At 44.4% G+C, this 19,684-nt stretch overlaps 1 protein-coding gene across 1 annotated transcript; it reads right to left on the bottom strand.

Annotated features, from left to right (window-relative positions):
• Nucleotides 1–6,090, bottom strand: LOC117833223 (sec1 family domain-containing protein MIP3). Its single transcript, XM_034712650.2, has 7 exons — nucleotides 5,762–6,090; nucleotides 5,148–5,291; nucleotides 4,280–4,432; nucleotides 3,304–3,813; nucleotides 1,664–3,199; nucleotides 1,506–1,574; nucleotides 1–721 (listed from the first exon to the last, which is right to left on the bottom strand). The coding sequence occupies exons 1-7, from the start codon at nucleotides 5,807–5,809 to the stop codon at nucleotides 605–607; spliced, it is 2,577 nt and encodes an 858-aa protein (XP_034568541.1). The 5' UTR covers nucleotides 5,810–6,090; the 3' UTR covers nucleotides 1–604.
• Between the last annotated feature and the right edge of the window lie 13,594 nt (nucleotides 6,091–19,684).

Raw genomic sequence — 19,684 nt, 5'->3', positions numbered from 1 at the left:
TGCAGTAAAACTCCGAACTTTCCATATCACAACCGTACAATGTACACTGATTTCACATGCTGGTTACTATACTGGCAAGCATATCTTTGGAAGCAAAACAACTGCTCCTAAACAACACATGTCCATGCTAGTTTTGAGTGTATAGTTAGCAGGTTAATTCAGACTTATCTTTTGTTTGCTACCTCTTGACGTTCTAATATAGAAGAATGCCAGCCACTCACTTTAAGGTAGATATCTTTAGCGAAGCCTTCCAAGGTCTTCCCCCATCCCTCATCAGAGATGTATAGCTTCCAGCAATATGTGCATTTTCTGAGGATTACTGCAAAAGCCATTATTGCTGGTGCTGCAAACTAATGAAAAATTGTTAGTACATCTTGCAGCTTATGACAAAGGGTGTCCAAGGATGTTCATGAAGTGCTATCTGCCGCTTCTGGTAGTATCAACAACACACTCTTCATACTGTTGACATTCTGCTCCACCAGACACTAAAATTTCTGATATAATGCACTGGGTAAATAATCTGGGTTACTTGGGACTCTTATTCTGATGCCTTGTGCACCACCTCCTGATGTCAGAATAGGCCTCTCAAGCATGAAGGTTGGGCCTACGAGCCCAACATCAACTCAAACATGTCATCTGGAGTGAGAAGGGTTGTACCACCAAGAATAAGCTCCACATCTGGTCTGCTGCTCTCTGAGATTGCCTTCATAACTTCCCGCACCTTGCATAAAAGAGGCCATTTGGTTTGGTAAGGCAGTGATTACCATCTTGTTAAAGATAATATGGTTACTGCATGACATTGAAAATCCATGTGTGTTGTTGATACTACATTTCAAAAGATCAAACTACAAGTGCTGGAGTTTGGAGATTGTATGTTGAAAATAAAAGAATGCTAGCTAACATGTGTGCTTTTCAAACTGCAGTAATTAAAACTTACTATTATAGAACAAGATTTCATATAGCGAAAAGGTACTCTCTCTGATTTGAAATACATATCATTTAGGGCATCAACACGGTCTACAAGGTGAAAACTTTAAGCAACAATTTCTAAAAAAAATGTCAAGGGTAGTTAAAAATTTTGTAGGTAATTCTCATGGAGAACCTAATAACATCAATCTTACATTTTCAATCCATGTAGTTTTTTTTATATATTGATAGTCAAAGACTCAAAAGTAAAAAAAAAAAGTTGAATGAAAAGAATCATAAAACGACATGTATTTTGAATTGGAGGTTTCATACCCACGCTTCCTTCATACCAAGATAAACTCATTATACCAAGAAAAAAATACATTATTCTGTCACACCTGATCAATTACCTAAAATATCTTTTTCATAGAATCATAATTGACAAAGATAACAGACATTTGTTACAATTAAAAGCTAGTGGTGGGTTCATGCAGTTTGCAATAGAGTTCATTCATGTAAACACCAAACAGTCTGGGAGAAACATAGAACTTAAATCATGAGATGGTCGAATAGTGAAAACCAAAGAAAATGTATCTTACCTCCAGAGTATTAATACCCCCCACAACAAAAATGATAAGCACACTTTGATCACCAAAGCTTGGTTTGGACTGCAAATGGAACGATAGTTAGAAAAATGAAAATAAAGAGATAAACAAAAAGACAGAGCAAGCAAGTAAAAGGTAACTGAGAAACTCACCTGTCCAAGCCCAAATCTCCCTAATCCACTTTTGAACAAACGACCAACAGCTGATGAATGATATTCAAGGCCAGGTACATCATACCTTGACAACAGGGCTAATAGCAATTTATAAAGCAAGCCTTTCCTCGAGTAGCCATCAGTTTCAAATCTACTTAATGCCGCTAGACCTTCTCCAAGGGCATGGTTTCTTAACCTCATACTGGACAATTTGTGAAAGAATTTGAAAAGTTGGTCAACCCTATCTCGCACTTCCAACTTCAGTTGCATATCCCCATAAGGTTCCTCCTTTTGGTCATCGGCATTGTCATTGTCATCCCAGTTACCCCATTCATCATCGAAATCATCAGTACTGGATGGCTCAGTAGAGTCCTTATTATTCCTCTCAACATCTTTGGATCTTGCTTTAGCTTCAAGTTCATTATCCAGGCCATCAAGGAATCGTAGCTTCACTGATGATGGTCGCTCAAGGATAGAATCCACCACCACATCTTTAAGAGACCGCTCATCTTCCCAAGAAAAGGGACCACCAGCTATAGATGTAGGAAAATTCTCACCAGCCAAGATATACCCAATAATTGTTAGAAGTAATACATCCTGAAAACTAAGTAATCCCTGAGAAGATTCCATTGTAGTAGCTTGTTTGTGAGAGTCCACTGAAGTACTAGTGTTTATGAAATCACGAAGCTCACTGGCAAGACTTTGAGTCGTCTCTGCAGATGTTACACTTAATATTCTTTCAGCACTAGTAAAAGCATCCCAGTGAGAACTTTGAGGCTCCAGGAGAGTCATTTCAGCAGCCAGAGCTAACTGGATAACTCCTCTGTTTCTTAACAATGACAACTGGTCTTGAGAGAGTATTTGTACCATAGAACGAATCTCTGAAACAGAAGTGGCTCCTTGTCGACCTTTAGATGCAGAGGATAGTTTCTCATGCTGCAGAGCTTCAATAAGCCATTTCTTAATCAGCATTAATCCATCTTTTGCTCCCCTGTCTAGTAATGCTTCTAAGTAGTGTACTCCAGCATAATTCGATAGGAGTGAACCATTTAGAGTGCCAAGGTCACTGTCAAGTCTGTCATCTTGTGCTTTGTCAGAATAATCAGGCAGCCAGGTAACTTCGGAGTCAACATCAGCAGAGTTCCATCCAGACATAAATGACATGATACCTTCAGACAGCATACTTGTCCGACTCTTAGGTTCTTCCTTCTTAAAGACTGTCTCAAAAGGGACCTTTATATCCAGTGGGACTCGTTTAACAGCAGTGTGAGAATGCTTGCTTGGATTCTGTGGATTTTTCGCCACAGAATATGATGATGAAATCTTTTCTTTGCGTGGCAATGAGGACAGCATCCTATCAAGAAATGAGTCACCATGGAAGCAAGGAGTTAGGAGATCAACCGTACGATCTACGATCAATAGACCAGCAGATCTCTTATTACGACCAACATCATATAAACTTGACATATCCATCATCAACTTCCCAATGACCTTTGAAGTATCACCCAGCGAAAATATATCGAGCTTTAGATCCATCTACATACATTTCGTAATGAAGAATGGCAATCAACAAAGGATCAAACCCTTAACAAAAATAAAAGTCACTAGCAAGTGGTATATAGTATGAGATAAATTGTTACCTTATTTGCCAAATGATACAGGAACTGAGCAGTCAATGTCACTCCTGGAGGAACCTCATCACTGTCGAAAGGTTTACCAGTAGATATAGAGGGTAGACCAGGACCAAGGGAATCTTCATGCTGATTCGACAAAGATGAGTCAGCAATTATGCCCTCAGAAGGCAAAACAAAAGTCCTTGGGGAAATAGGAGAGAAAATCATTGGGAAGTGAGACACGGTTACAGACAACCTCTTTCCGCTTGCCACTAACTGACCTAAGTCACTATCAAACAAATTCCTTTTTGTCGGGCTGGATTCAGCATTCGATCCATAGTGGACCCCAGAACCCCATTCAGAATATTTATCAGCATCTGTGGTGAAATCATTCCCTGTATTACTAATATTATCTTTATATTTATTTGATTTCTCACACTTTTTAAAAAGCTCCTCATGGTCCTGAACGAGTAACGTCTCGTACTCCCGAAAAGCATCTGGCCCAAGTGGAGAATCAATATATGCTGAGTGACCAACCTGCAATAAATTTTCGCAAAAAGATTCAAAAGGCTTGCTTGAAACAAATTTCGATACTATTGATGTTGCTTCGAAGTCTTCCAAGGATACAAGACCGAAATTGAGTAGCAAAATAGAAATTTACACCATCAGGTAAAGATGTTCTATCCATACTCATCAGCTATGCTAAACACATGAGGACCTCAGGCTCACTACTACATTATAACTAAATAATAAATAAGATATGTTCTATAGTAGCGTAGATGCAAGTTGCTGCAGACTACATATATGAGGGGGAAATCAAACAATGTAAATAGAACAAATTTGGAATTTGATGTATGTAAAAAACTAAATAGGAAGCTCAGTGCCAAGTAACGGTATTTTAGGTAATTTTCTTTCAAGAGAGATTTAGTGGACAGAAAAAATTAACTAGCAAGATTCTCAAGAACTTAAAGACAGGGAACATAGTCTTGCAGTGGGGAAGCACCTCCGAAATAGCTGTCAGCACAGTACAATGCGAAACAGTTCCATGGTTGCCCAGGCATCGCAGAATATACCGATGTGCATCACTAAGAAGGCGGGATGTAAGCACTACAATCTTCCTCACTGGATGAGAAAATTTTGAGTGCCAGTCAGAAACCTGCAAAGCACAGGATACAGCATGCAATCAGGTAAAGGGTAGAAGAACAGGATTCTTTGATGAAGTTAAATGAAGGTTATTAGGCCTGGCAGTTCCAATCCATCATAAGTATTGAAACAAAGAGATACATCGACTAAAATTTAAGGTTTTGCAAGTCCAACTAGTTATAACAAAAACATACATTACAAAATCAGAAACACTAATGGCCCTCAAGTTAGAACTTATTGTGCATCAGTGTCTACCAAGTACCAACTCAATACTGAGAAAGTAGTTTAAATTTTCAATACCAGTATAGTAAAAGAACTAAAAGAACATTCTTCTCAAAATCTTTTATCCATAAAGACCATCAAGAAAGCAGGCACAGAGCAGTATAATACACAAAATCATCATAAAACCATTCCTATCATGCACCAGTGGAGAATATTGCAGCACTGTGATACTCACTCCCTACCTATAATCCTGAAGTGTGCAAGTGACTGCTGCTAATGATAGCAATTACATCCCTACTCAGCATCAAGTTTGCCATGATTAGAGAATCTGTAATCTGTTTACGAATGCTTCCAGGTCTTTATTGTTTCATTTGTGTGCTAGACATGTGTTTACATGCTCAAGCTTTGATGAACCAAACATGTTGCATTCAGTTCTGCACTCACATTTAAGCATACATCACTAACTACAAGTTATGACCGGTAGCAAGGTAGTAAAGGAATCTCACAGCATCAAGAGGTGACGCGCTCTCCAAGCTGCAAACAGCACGAGCACCAAGCTCGAGAAGCAGAGAAAATGCTCCTATGAACTGAAACGCTTCCAGAGTGCCTGCATCAACATACACTATTGCATCCACAATCTCATCTCCAATCTGCAACAGCAGTAAGTAAATAAATTTTATTCTTGAAATATGAAAGGATAAAAGTTTGACATTCAGAACTTATTACAAGCTAGTAGTGTCAAATTATCCACAAAGTGAGCAGGTTACAGAAGACAAATTCTAGGTTCAGAATCTCAAAAGATAGTAACGAAGCTGGACTAGTTAAATAATTTATTGGGCGTTGTAACATTAAGTTTAGCGACAAAAATAATCCACGGTTCAGTCAAGGATGTGAAAAAGATGGTTCTTTTAACAGGTTATAATTACTCAAATCAGGCACATTTATCAGATTATTTCCGCACAACGCAAATTCGCGTGACTAAGTGCAAAAGCAGAGTTGTGGAAACCGCACGAATTCCACGAGACTCGCGCAACCGAAACCTCTTGTTGCATTGTACGAGAGAAATTGGGGCAAGCAAGCATGGACCCGGAATCAGGACGAAGAGGCGAAGAGATCCGACCTGGCGTATGGAGTCGAGGCAGGCGGCAATCAGATCCACGGACCCCATCGCGCCCTCCACTCCTAGGAGGGGGGACGAGGAGGCGGCGCACTAAGCCGGATCGGGACGATGCTGGGACGGTGGTTCCGGGTCCCGCGGCGGCGGAGAAGGACTTGGGGGTGCGCGCTCCCGCACTGCCGCCGCTTCTCCGGCGGTTCCAGCCGCCGCCCGAGCTGCGCTGCAGACCTGCAGTCTTCACCCCGGACTCGTCGGCGTTGATGCGACGGGTGGAGACCTGCGTCGTCGGCGACGAATCGGCGGAGAGCGTGGGTGGAGACGAGGGCGATGATGGGCCGCACGGAAAAGAAAAGAGAAAGATGAGACGAGTGTTCGGATTCGTGGGCCATATCCGATATGGAAAAGTGGATTGGGCCAACATTGGGCCCGATGATATAGTCTTCCCGGAAAAGAATTCCAAATCCTCTGAACTGAAAAAAAAAAATCCAAATGCAGTTGCTTAATTTTATCATGACTGAACCTGTGCATATACAAACTTCAACAGGCGAGGAAGGTTTCTTATGTTGAAGCTCCATCACTCTGCAATAACCAAAACATAATCGCAAAAAGAAAATCAAAAGATAGAGCAGCTAAAATAAACACTTGCTTGTGCTTAGCTCTAGTCATCTCAATATGAGTCGATAATAACGGGAGCAACCAAACATTAACATTGATAATAGAGTAACTTTACTTAATTGCATATACCATGTTACTGAGTTAATAATCATCCGACGCAAATGCCACGAAATATATTGAGTGCAATTTAGGATATGTAAATCCAAGAAATTAAGGTAAATGCATATGAAAAATGCACACACACCTACCAATATTAATTATGTGAGCATCGATGCGGCGATCCTATAAAACGCTTCTTTCTCACCATTGTATGCCATCTTAGCATTTTAGCAGAAAAAAGACGACGGAATGGCGCTAGTGGAAAGTTGCTCGAGTGGTTTGATGGGAATAGGAGGCAAAAGGGAACAAGTGATTAGCCGGAGTCGTGAACCATGTTCTCCAATCTCTTTGCAAGAGTGCTGCGAACATTTGGCAGCGAGCTGTTATGAACATTTTTGAATGGCATTTTATTCAAGACTTGAGTCACCAAAAAAGGATTCAAGATGCCCTACTTCCTCTAGAGAGAGAAATTAGTTCATTTTCCTTTATGCCAAAGCAAGTCCTTGAAATTGTACCAAAGTCCTTCAATTTGTAATAAGGGTCCATGTTACCCAAGAAAATCACCGTAAAAACAACACAATGTTATGCGTGGTAGCTAGTTTGTTGAACCGTTATTTGTTTCGACATCAAAAGCATCGTTCATTCGTCAACGGGCAACAGGAGCAATCCTCTCCTGCAATTCATTGGTAGCACCAAAGAATAGCGTATTACTTGTGATACTACGTTCAAAACCATGTATTTGGATCCGGTACTTTATTAGTCCATAAGCCACAGTGCATTGGATATACATGAATTACGTTATAGCATGTACTATATCTAATGCTATAAGATTCAATCACTGCTTTGGCTTACAATAGCCAGCTAATATATACAATCTGCTGCGCAGCAACATGGGTTTCCCTGTGTTATAAAGAGCCAGTACTGTTCAAAGTTTAGAACGCCTGATTTCTCATTGAGAAAATTTCTATTATCTATTTTCTTGCACATGTGTCTTTATTTTGTAAAGATGGCAAGTTTGGGTATGCTCCCTACCATGGTAACATGTGTCAGGATAAATACCAATGCGCGCGTCATGGCACCAAGTGCATTTCTTGACCATGTCTAAAGATGAATTGTGATTTGCTTAATTAGTCTCTCTTCTAGTATGCAACAATTAATTAGTATATATATCGAACAACTCATTTTAAGATCTCAAGTTCAACACTTTAGGGCTCTCCACAAGTTAAGTAATTGTATGAGTATAGACACTAAATATGGTCCGATGCAAATCCGCTCTTTTTTTTCGCAAACATGCCCTATCACGTATTTCTTAAGAAGAAAATAGTTTACAAACAGATCTTGATGCAGCCAAGTAGGGCTTGCCCATCACAAGAACACAAAGGACTAAAGGTAGAGAAAAAAAGAAAACAAAAAGTACAATCAACACAAAGTTGACAAGCGACCGAAACAGCAATAGCGAAACAACGACCACAACAATCTAACAGCAGAAAACCAGCAGAAGAAGCATGAGGGGGGACACCCCCAACCCCGCCATCCTAGCAAGGCTACCCTAAGAGTTGAACCTGCAAAAGGAATTCACCGTAAGATGCCTAGGGAGAGCAAGCTCGAAGTATGAAACGGCGGCGAAAACATCCACCGAACAGCACGACCACTGCGGCAAAGTATCCACCAGAGTAGATAAATGGTGGCAAAGCACTGGTGGAGAACTGACCTTCCATCCGTCCCCTTTTGTCCCGGTTAATATTTGGCTTGTGACTAAAGGTTCACCAACCGGGACTAAAACTCAGGCACTAGCGGGAGGCTCACCAATCGGGACTAAAGAGCCCCTTTACTCCTGGTTGTAAAGGCCAGTGGCCCTAACGGGCCTTTTCTCCCGGTTGGAAACACCAACCGGGACTAAAGGCCCCCCTTTAGTGATTGTCCCCTCATTCCGCGTGCCCCCTCCACCCCTCCACCTCCTCGATGTCTCTCCCTCAGACTCTCCACATTAAATCGGCGGTTCTTAGCCGCACAACGCACAGGTACTCTATCTCCTTCTCTCCTTCTTCCTCTCTTCTATGCACGCACAGGTCCATAGCTCCTCCTCTCCTTCCTCTCTCCTTCTTCCTTATCCTCATCTCCTTCTTTATCCTTTCTTCTTCCCACGCAGGTGGGCTCCCGGGCGCACGGAGCCGAGGTGGCCGCGGGGTGGGGCGGGGCGGCGGCAGGTCGGAGGCGGCACGTGGGGGAGCCGAGGCGGCGGGGCGGGGCGGCGGCGGGTTGGAGGCGGCACCTGGGGGTGCTGAGGCGGAGGCAGCGCGCGGGGATGGTGGCGGAAGCGAAGGCGGGATAGGGGAGGCGGAGGCGGCGCACGGGGAAAGCGGAGCGGGACGGGTAGAGGCCAGGCCTGCGGTGGCCGGCGGGCGTGGCCTTTTTTTTTTTACCTTTTTTGAAATTTTTTAGTGCCGGTTGGTAACACCAACCGGGACTAAAGGGGACCTTGGGACTAAATGGCTCCCCTTTTGTCTCGAACATTTAATCCCCGATGGCTTTTCAGGAGATTTGACCCCTACCAACTGGGAGTAAAGATTCGTTTTCTACCAGTGAAGCATCCGTCCAGACCAAGTAGCGGTGGCAAAGTATCCACCTAAATAGTATCATGTCGGCAAAGCATCCGCCCAAGCACACGATGGCAAAGCATCCACCTCAACCAAGAACGTTGGCAAAGCATCCACCCAACGACCACAACCTGAGCGGCGAAGCATCCACCCAGAGGAAGCACCAACAACACGACATTGGCAGCAAAGAGTCCACCAGAAGATAGCAATCTAGGCAACCAAGGCGATGATGGACAATTCAAAATGAAGGCAGGAATAGAAGAAAATTTTCCCCGTGGAGAGTTGACAACCACCACCATGACAACTGCAAACTGGCGTCAACTTCCAAGATGATGCCTCCAGGGAGGGATACGACACCACTGTCGCCGCCATCACCCGACCTACACGGTCAGGGTTTACCCCTAGGAAGCTTGCAGATGCAGAAGGGGGGAAGGGGCAGAAGAATGACACCTCCAAGGAGGTAAACAGCACTCGAGGGCGTCACCGTCATCTACTCGCAAGCAAGCATAGGCTTTCGCCTTGCCCCCTACCCCCGAGCACGCCACCAACCTAGGCCGCCGCCACACACCAAGGGGGAACGGAGATGGCCCACAGCGGTGGCAATAGCTAAGTGGCAGCCAAACGAGTGCACCCTCGGCGAGGCGTAGGCTGCCCTATCCCGTACCGAGACGAGATGACATGACGCCCTGCTAGGAGGCCACGGCCCCGAGCCCCAAGGATGACATGGCGGCGGCACCAGATGAGGGGGAGCCATCACGTCGGGGGGCCAGGCCAGGAGGCACGAATCCGAGTCGCAAGGAGGCGGATCCAGGCACCGGTGCCGGCAACCGGCGGCGGCAGCCCCCAAGGCTACCCAGGCGACCAAGCAGGGCGACGACCAATGGTGGAAGCAGGCCCTCATGGCCCAGGATGCGCGGATCTGAGCCTAGGAACTGTGGATCTGGCGACACCCGAGCCCGCCGGAGGAAGACATCCGGCGGCCGGCGGAGGGTGCAAGGCGACCTGGGGAGGGCAAATCCGTGCCGGTGGCAGGCGGATCCATTGATGCACGCCAGCGGCAAGGATGGCAGCAAAAGCGGCCAAGTGACCGTGGTTGGGTACGGTGTGAGAGGGAGAGAAGAAGAGGAGAGGAGAGGATGGGGAGCATGCCTCGCCCCTGTGTCACCCAGGAGAGCGACGCGGGGGTCAGCACGTTCGTATCAATGTTCCAGGTGGCTGATCAAAATCTATTCGCTCTACTTTCCATCGTGGTATATATATGTGTTACCCTGTGGAGAAGATAGGAGGTGTGTGCGCATCAATTCCGACTCACAAGCATGAGCTGCGATCTAAATGAACACAATATATATGTGTGCAACCTACCAATAAACCTCTTCCTCACTATAGTACAACGGCCCAAGTACATCAACTTAGCATGAGGAGAGAGAAAGCGAGTGACTAAATTGCTGAAGAGGGTTTGCTACTTGATAGGCATGAGAGGCAGGAGGGAAGAAGGTAGCAGATTGGTGTGAAAAACTTGTCGTTTGTTTATATGTATCTATGTGCGCTTCACTTCTTTTCTATGCTTGGCCTTGGCATGCAGTCAAACTCGGGGCTTTAGGTGCTACTAGAAAATTTTTATCAAGATAGTCAACATTGTTTTCTAGTCCCATCTGTTTTGATCATGTCGATGTCTGGATGACATCAAATTTGAGTCAGAGTGATTAATTACATACTTAGGTCAAGTGCTTTTATTTTTGACACGGACCAGCACTCATATTTGCTAGTCCAAAAGGCAAGGCTGTCACTACTGGAAAGATGATCTTTCGTCCCTCGCGTTAGTACCGGTTCGACTTATTAGTACCGGTTATTGACCTAATACTAAGGGGATACTAAAGGACCCCTTTAATACCACCATAGCGGGACAGGTATAACCGGTACCAAAGGATTTCTGATTGGTAGTAAAGATCGAATCCCCAGTCCTAGCACAGCTTGATTAATTACAAAACAAAATGCTGATGATGCACGGGCACGACGTGACAAGCAGCTTGATTTAATTTCCAGGGGTGGCTCATCCCAACGTAGATATATGTAAATTCTAGTGAATGCAAGAAATTATTGGCTTTGTAAAGCTTAGCAGATATTTATTTTTCCGACAGAGATTTGTGTTCAAATCAGGCCCGGTAGTAGTACAATACATGTACAGCAGGTAGGGCCATGCGTCTCATCGTCTGCGTAATCCCGTCCGCTTCTATTTTCTTTTTCCGGCGCGATGGACGGAGATCACAGGCAATACAGCGCCGAAGGCCGATCGGTGTCACCGCGGGCTCGCATCTCCGTGCGGCCGTTGCCTGTTTACTGTCTGTGCGTTATTAGTTGAAGGCCGCGCTAGAGGATTTCTCTGTTATCTACTATTTTCTTGCACGTGTCTTTGATTTGTAATCTTGGCCAGTTTTGGTATGATATATAGGCTCCCTACCATGTGAACATGCATGTGTCAATACAAATACCATTGTGCCACCGCATCAACTACATTTCTAGACCATGTCTAAAGATGAACGTTAGCTTGCTAGCTTAGCCTTTCTTCTACTACTGTCAAACAATGAACATTTTAGGGCTCTCCACAAATTAAGTAGTTGTATGAGTAACCAGGCATTAAATGGTCCAAACTCAATCATCTCTGCTTTCTGTCGTGGTATATTATATGTTGCATGCCCTGTGGAGAAGATAGGAGGCTTGTGCACATCAATTCCGACGTACAAGGCTTGATATGCGATCTAAGAACATATAATTAAAGCACACGATATGTAAGTATGCAGCCGAGCAAACTTCTTTTTCTCCACATATATAGCACACAAGCCCAAGTACATCAAAATTAGCATGAGGATAGAGAAAATTAAGTGTCCAAAGAGTTGGAAAGGATTTGCCGCCGTTCGATAGGCATGAGAGGCAGGAGCGAAAAAGGAAAAAGGCAGTAGACTTACTGAAGCTGTTTGTCGTCCTGGAGAGAATTGAAGCTATTTAGAGTTGACTACTTTTTGATGTTTGCTGATGATTAGCTGTCAAATCCAGAACTTTAGGTGCAAGAAACATTTGTAGCGAGAGAGTCATCAGCAAAATTTTCTAGTCCTATGCTAAAACTGTATAGCATTTTTACTGGGATAAGCTCAAGCAAAATTACACAAATAAACAATTACTCAGTGCAGTACTTACTTGCTGGTCCTAAAGACAAGGCTGTGATTATTGCCCTAGCCCAGCTCATGTACAAAACACGATACGTAATATCGAAATCATGTCCAACATTAAACCTTTCCATTTTTTCTACCCTGTAAAGGGCTACTGATACAACTGTGCATGAGCGAAGAGTGCCCTAACAAACAGGAGGACAAAGTGTCCGAACTTAGCTTCATCATTGCATAAGCTAGAGAGCATGCTCAGCTACTCAATAGGTCGTGAGTAGTCCAGGTTAAAAGAGAGCGTAACTCGGTTGCAAATGAATTATTAGCGCATTTAGCTAGGTGCAATATTACTTCATATGTACTGCGGTTTGGTTGGGTCTAGGCACCCGCGTGTGTCACGGACATTGTGAAAAATGATTGTAATTCTGTGATTGCCTAGTTAGTTAACAGAACTCTTTTTTACTAGCAAAAGATGGGCTACCGATGCTTTACTATTGTCCTTGCTTTTATGAATCAATGCCAATTTATTAATATATGTGTCCACGCTGCCACAGTGCATAGGATACATGAATTGTGTTATAACATGCCTAAGCGGTGTTTGGATCCTGAAGCTAAAGTTTAGTCTGTCTCACATCGAATATTTGGAGGCTAATTAGGAAGACTAACTATGAGTTAATTATAAAACTAATTAAACAAATGGAGGTCAAATCAGGGACTAATTAGACTTAATAGATTCGTCTCGCCGTTTAGCCTCCATCTGTGCGATGGGTTTTGTAAATAGTCTATGTTTAATACTCCTAATTAGTATCTAAACATTTGATGTGTCAGGGACTAAAGTTTAGCTTGAGGATCCAAACACCCCCTAAGATTCAATTACTGCTTTGGCTGTGCCAGGATGAGCCACTCAAAACAGACCCCGCGAGGGGTGAAACCCACCGCCACCGGGGAAGCCCTCTTCGAGGCCTAGTGCGGCTGCAGCCGCCTTTGCTGGCCAGCGATGGCGGCCGGCAGCGGCGCCAAGCGGTGGCCTCCATGGTCTTCTCCTCTTCCTCCCTCTTCTTCCCTTTTTTTCTTTCGATTTGGTTGCCGGCGGTGCGGATCCGACGTCTTGTTGGGTGTTTCGAGATCCTACGAGCTCCATTCTCATGGATCTGGTCAGGGACGCCGTGATTTTCGCGGTGGTTCATGGTGGGGCGGCCTGCAGGTGACGGGCCATGGCGGGCCTTGGCGGTGGACTCTTGGCTCTGGCGGCCATGTTGGCGTTTGGATCCACGCCCTCACCGCTCGGATCTACACGCTGGCCAGCCGGCTCTGCAGCGTGGGCGATGGTTGTGCTGCTGCTGGTGCGGTTGCCGGCTGTAACGGGTCTGCTGCCCGGCGACGCTGAGCCGTGGGCGGTGGCGGCGCTCATGGCCTAGCGCGGGGCCTGCTGTCCAGCAGCGCGGGGGCTATGGTGACACCGCACGGCCTTGCGCGGGGCCTGCTGCGGTGACAGCTGCCTTGAGCAGACGGCTCAAGGCGCTGCAGCGGCGGCGGGTCGCGGCCAGCCTGTGGTGGCTATCTCTGGTTGTGTGCACAGTGGGAATGCCCGTGGTGCGCGTTGTGATGTCTGGTGATCGTGAGGACGCTGCAATAATCACCAGCGCCGCCGACAAGACTGTGGCCATGGTCGATGGAGCGTGGCACGTGCTTGCTCAGCTACTAAGGTCAAGGAGAAAGCTTGGACGGCGACGTCCGTGGACGCTACTTACCTCCTTGAAGGTGTCCTCTTTGTACCTCTCCGTCCTACCTCATTGGATGATGTGGGTGAAAACCCAACCTTTCTTAGATTGGTGGCGATGGCGCCGTTAGTGTCATGACAGGAAGGTGACGTGAGGCAAATCCAACATATTGGTTTGACATCCCCTCAAGGCTGCAGTGGCCATTGCCGGTATTTTTCTTCCTTTCTTTTCCTCAAAATAGAAAAAAAGGTGGTGGTGGTGGTGGTGGAGCGGGTGACGGCTTTCTATCGGAGCAGTAGCTGGTGATGCTGCAGAGGTTTTGTGGCCGTTTCACGGTGGTGTTAAGAAGAGCAACGGCAGAGTGATAGCATTGTGCGACATGTGTTGATGTCCCAATCCAATCGTGTTTGAGTTGAGTCGAGTGGCATGATGTGCGTTGTGGCACGTGTTGATGTTCCAATCCAACCGGCCGTCGTCGTTGTTGAGTTGAGTTGAGCGAAGTTTAAGTGGTGCGATAGCGTTGTAGGGCTGTGTTCATGTCCCAATCCAACCGGCCGGTGGTAGTGTTTGTTATTCTGCTCAGTCTGGGCTCTTCTTCTTTTTAATATAATCGGCAGCTCTTCTGCCTGGTTCATTTAAAAAAATTACTGCTTTGGCTTAATACAGTAGCAAGCTAGCACAATCTGCTGCGCAGTATCCTGTGGAATCCAGAGCCAAGTTCAATGTTTAGAACGCCTGAGTTTTCCTCAGAGGATTCCTATCATCTTTTTTGGCACATGTAACTTTGACTTGTAATTATGGTTAGTTTTGGTATGATATATATATGTTCCCTCTCCCATGTGAACATGTGTCTATAAATACCATTGTCACCACCTCAACTACATTTGTCGACCATGTCTAAAGATGAATTTTAATTTGCTTATAATCTCTCTTCTACTACTGTGAAACAATGAAATATTTTAGGGTTCTCACAAATTAAGTAGTTATAAGTAACCGGCATTAAATTTAATGGTTCAAACTCAGCCCTACTTTCTGCAGTTGTATTTATGTTGCCCTGTGGAGAAGATAGGAGGCTTGTGCACATTAGTTCTGATGTACAAGGCATGATATGCGATCTAAGAACAACATAGAGCACACAATATATATGTATGCAACTACCGAACTTCTTTGTCTCCGTAGCACATAAGCACAAGTACATCAACATAGCATGAGGAGAAAGGAAAGGAAGTGGCTAAACAGTTGAAAGAATTTGCTGTGGTTCGATAGGCATGAGAGGCAGGAGGGAAAAAGGCAGCAAACTTCATGAAGAAGCAAGTCATCCTGAAGACAAATGTAGCTATTTAGAATTGACTACCTTTCGAATGACCCAAATGAGTTGCAGTCAAATTCCGACCTTGGGTGCAAGAAATTTGTATGAAGATAGTCAACAAATTTTTCTTGTCCTACGATAAAACTATATAGCATTTTTACTAGAAGAAGCAAAGGCAAATTTATGCAAATAAGCAATTACTCAGTGCAATACTTACTTGCTGATCCTAACGGCTGTGATTGCCCTAGCCCAGCTCAAGTACAAAACACCCTAATACCTAAATACTTGGATCAGGCGCACCCACCTCCACATGTACGCACGGACCTTGTCAAGAACTATTGTAATCCTGTGATTGCCTATTGTTAATAAAGCTCTCTTTTACCAGCAAATGGTGGGATAACAATGCTATGTAATCATGTGATTGCCTAGTTAAATTTTGTCCTTGCTTTTACGAATCAATGCCAATTTATTAAACACGTGTGTCCACACTGCCACAGTGCATAAGATTTAGGATACATGAATTATGTTTGCCTAAGATCACTGGTGGAAAACTGGGCTTTAGCCCCAGTTGGAGAGATGTATAGATCTTAAAAATTCAACCGGGACTAATTATTCGAGACTAAAGGTCTCCATATTTAGTCCTAGGTATCTCACCCGAGACTAACAAAAGACTTCCAAAAAAATAAAAAAAACTGCAGGCCACCCGTGTCGTGCCTGCTCGCACCACCACCGCTAGCTACAGCTCTGCCTCGACCACCACCTCCTCGAGCTCACACACCATCGCAGAGACAATCAAATCAAGAGCAAGAAATAATTGACACTTCACAAATTGAAGTAAGAAACATGCTATCTCACATGACCATCACACAAGTAACAGAGCATACAACCAATCAATTCGCCCAAGATCTGATTCACAAGTCACAACACATGAGTTCGATTTGATTCACAACACCCGTGGATTCACAAACAAAAATCACAAACAAATCATTCACAAACAGAGGCGAATCAAATCTGGCAGCTCGCCTGGTAGCTTGCGCCGCATCGGGCTGCCTGCGCCTACGCTGCATTGGGCCGCCTGCAGCTGCACCGCGTTGGGCAGCTCCCCACGTCGAACCCGCCCGCGCCGAGCCCTCGCCCGCTGGTGCCACCGCGCTGCGCCGGGCAGCTCCGCTCGTGCCCACCCGCGTCGGCCATCTCGCGGGGAGGGAGCTAGGAGGAGGAGGCCGGGGAGGTGGGGAGGGAGGGAGCAGGGGGAGGAGTGCCGGCCATCTGCATGTGCTGAGGGAGAGGAGCAGATAAGGGAGTGAGAGAGGAGTCGAAGAGATAAAGGTTGGAGTCATGGATTTAGTCCCGGTTGGTGGCTCCAACTGGGACTAAAGAGCCTCCAACCGGGACTAAATCCATTTATCCTGGATGGTGGCTCCAACCGGGACTAAAAGTTCCACTCTTGTCTCAGTTGGAACCACCAATTGGGACTAAAAGGGCTATGAGGGACTATGAAATTTAGACCCGGGACTAATGCCTCTTTAGTCCCGGGTCCAATTCGTTCCGAGATTTTTGTCCAAGAATCGAAAGTCGTTTCTCTACTGGTGTATTCAACTACTGCTTTGGCCTATTGGTGAGTCTCCCATCTTTATGTTCTCTTGAAGTTTAGGCAAACCTAACGACTGAATTGGACATTTTGGTAGTACACGAAGCTGTAGATAATTTTATTATGTTTCTAGATTGGTACAGTTCATGTTCGTGTGAAATTTGGAGCTCAGGTTATAAGTGTTTTATTGGGGCTGTCCTGCAGTGCCGGTCAGATTATCAAATTAAGGTTCACCTCAAGATCAGTACATCTTGATGAATTTTCCTATACTTTGTCATCAATTGGAAGTTGTAGCTTTTGAAGTTAAGTTTCAGATGGTACAAGATGAGAATTTTTGTCCATAAGGATTCAAGTATACAAAAAAGAGAAGCAGCAGTGCCTGCTGTCAACTTTTGAATTGCATTTAATTGTTCTTGTGTGGATGTCGGGTTCGGATGTAGGAATGTTTTGAATTATGTTTGTTTATGCTTTGGTGTATGTTTTGGTGCTGAGCTATGCTTGTGAACAGGTGGTGCGCCTACGAAACATGCTTAGCTCACGTCCTTGACCGTCGGTGAAGGCAAGTAAAGTGGCATTGTGGTCTACATGTTTTGGCATCATTGTTTCTATCACCTCTGCCTAATTTCATAACCATACATTAATCTTCATATCTGAATTTGATGTTAATTATTTTAACTTTGAATATGCTATCTCATGGTTTTATGGTATTATCCTTGTTGAATAGAATTATGGATTCATGTGGCATTCATCTTTGCATTGCAATCTTGCATTTGCACTCTCACTCATGGTATTTATATGGATTTGTGTCGATGCCCAGAGGCATGACACCAGGGGTGGACCCATAGGGTATGTCGGGTGGGCCACGGCATATCCTATATTTTGGGCCATTAGAGCAATAGATTGGTTCCAGAGAAGCATAGTTTTGCTGCTGTGGTAGGCACTAGGCACCCCTCACTAGGAGCCAGAACCCTGAACCTGAAGCGCTAGGTATGGGTACAGGACACGATTGGCATCAGGTTTTTGCTGCGCTCATCTGGCCATCAGGGTGTGGAGTGGAGGTGCACCAGATTGCAGTCTGTAGAACGGTGCTTGGTGCCCATGGGTCAATGCGGGTGGCCAATGGCCACTGATCACTGCAGCTTGGATGTGGTTTCGGTCTTGGGGCTGGGAGGAGTCAGGCTAAGCTATATCTTGTGTAAACCTTGGTTGCCTGAATTAGGTGGGTATTGAGCAAGAGAGTAAGCAAACGGTATCATGGAAGCAGATATGCATTGAACAGTCAGGGGGATTAGGCAATGAGCTGGGGTTTGACAGTTCACTGATAATCTTAATTGCTTTCAGATGGCGCTCAAGTTAGCTAAGGACAAGGTCCAGAAAATTTTACTGCCCTTGTGAAAAATAAGAGGGATTATGAAGCAACTGTAAAGAGCATGTCTGCAGAGGAGGTAGTACTGACTTGCTTGGTTCATTTCATTTTTGGAATTGATAAGCTAGGACTAATCTTGTGAGTTGAATGTTTGCAGGTGAAGGACGAAATGAACAAGAGACTTGGTGAATACAAGGCGATGTGTGTATGTGGTGAACTTTGTATTTTCTGCAATGGCTTGTATGTTTTTCTTTGCGGCAATGTTTGCAATAGTGCTAGGACTGGCTGCGGCAACATTTTTAAGGTCAGCGCCCTTTCCAATGGCCATTGTTGGTAATGGAGCGCTTTGGTATGTACTATTTGTCATAATGACTTGCCATCTAGAAATGCTAGAGTTCATACCAATTCCAACTTGATAATTTTATTGATGACATGCGACGAGATGATAGCCTCAAGGGTCTAGACAACATCGTTGATCTCTTAGTTAAGCTTGTTCAAACATGAAGGCACAAAGTGTATGATATGGTTTACTTGCTTCTCAAATTGATATTGCTTTTACCAATGGCAACAACGAGTGTTGAAAGGGTATTTTCTGCATTGGTTATAGTGAAAACAAGTCAAGGAATAAGCTAGGTGATAGTGTTTTGGACGATTGTCTAGTCACATCCATTGAGCGGGATATTTTCTTCCAAGTAAATGAAGATGATATAATCAAGACATTCATGTCACTCAAAAAGCGGCGGGTAAACAAAGCACACAAGTAATATTAGAAGTTTCTTTTGTGCTATATTTCAAACTATTTGTATTTCATTTGAACTATTTATATTGTGATTTGTTATTGTTTTTAGCTTAATCTTTAAATTTAAGACTTACCATGATATTTAGTGCATGTAGTTTACCGAATTACAATATGGTTTTACCAAATTGTAAATGGTTTTATCGAATTGCATAAGACTTTTTTTCGGCGTACCCTCTGGAAAAATCCTAGGCCCGCCACTGCATGACATGGTACCAGTACAGTAACGTGGTTGCATCCCTCCTACTTTTCTTAGTATGAGAGGGCGGATTATGGTATTCATGCATTGCATTGCATCATGTGCATTTGGCATTGGTATATGGCTGTCGGTATATGCTTCTTTCATATGAGGCTTACTTTACATCAAGAATTAAGTCACAATTGTGAATATGATTTGTCTTGGTATTAATGCTTAAGTCAACTATGATCTAAATAGCCTTGTTAAAGCTTTGCTTGCTGGGGTTTTCCAAAAACCCATATGCTTGTTTTTTCCCCTCTCAGGTATTTGAGCTTGGAGGATGCGTTGTGGGATGGGAGTAGCAGTACATGTGCATGCTTCTTGATTTATTCACTATCTGGACGCATGTGTTGTAATAATAAAGTTTGGTTGTGAGAGTCTTTATTTCGGTGTGATAATAATTCCGAGTTGCTGAGTCTTGGTTTTTTCTTGTTAT

The sequence above is a fragment of the Setaria viridis genome, chromosome 8 (assembly GCF_005286985.2).
Source record: "Setaria viridis chromosome 8, Setaria_viridis_v4.0, whole genome shotgun sequence".
In the NCBI taxonomy this organism is placed as follows: Eukaryota; Viridiplantae; Streptophyta; class Magnoliopsida; order Poales; family Poaceae; genus Setaria; species Setaria viridis.
This window is presented reverse-complemented; position numbering and strand designations above follow the sequence as displayed.

Bases quoted from the DNA above. Each gene is read 5' to 3' on its own strand.
- LOC117833223 (XM_034712650.2), bottom strand. From the start codon at position 5,809: ATGGGGTCCGTGGATCTGATTGCCGCCTGCCTCGACTCCATACGCCAG. The intron at 5,292-5,761 runs GTCGGATCTCTT...CTGCTGTTGCAG, and splicing joins GCCTCGACTCCATACGCCAG to ATTGGAGATGAGATTGTGGA. The intron at 4,433-5,147 runs GTGAGATTCCTT...TGTGCTTTGCAG, and splicing joins GCGCGTCACCTCTTGATGCT to GTTTCTGACTGGCACTCAAA.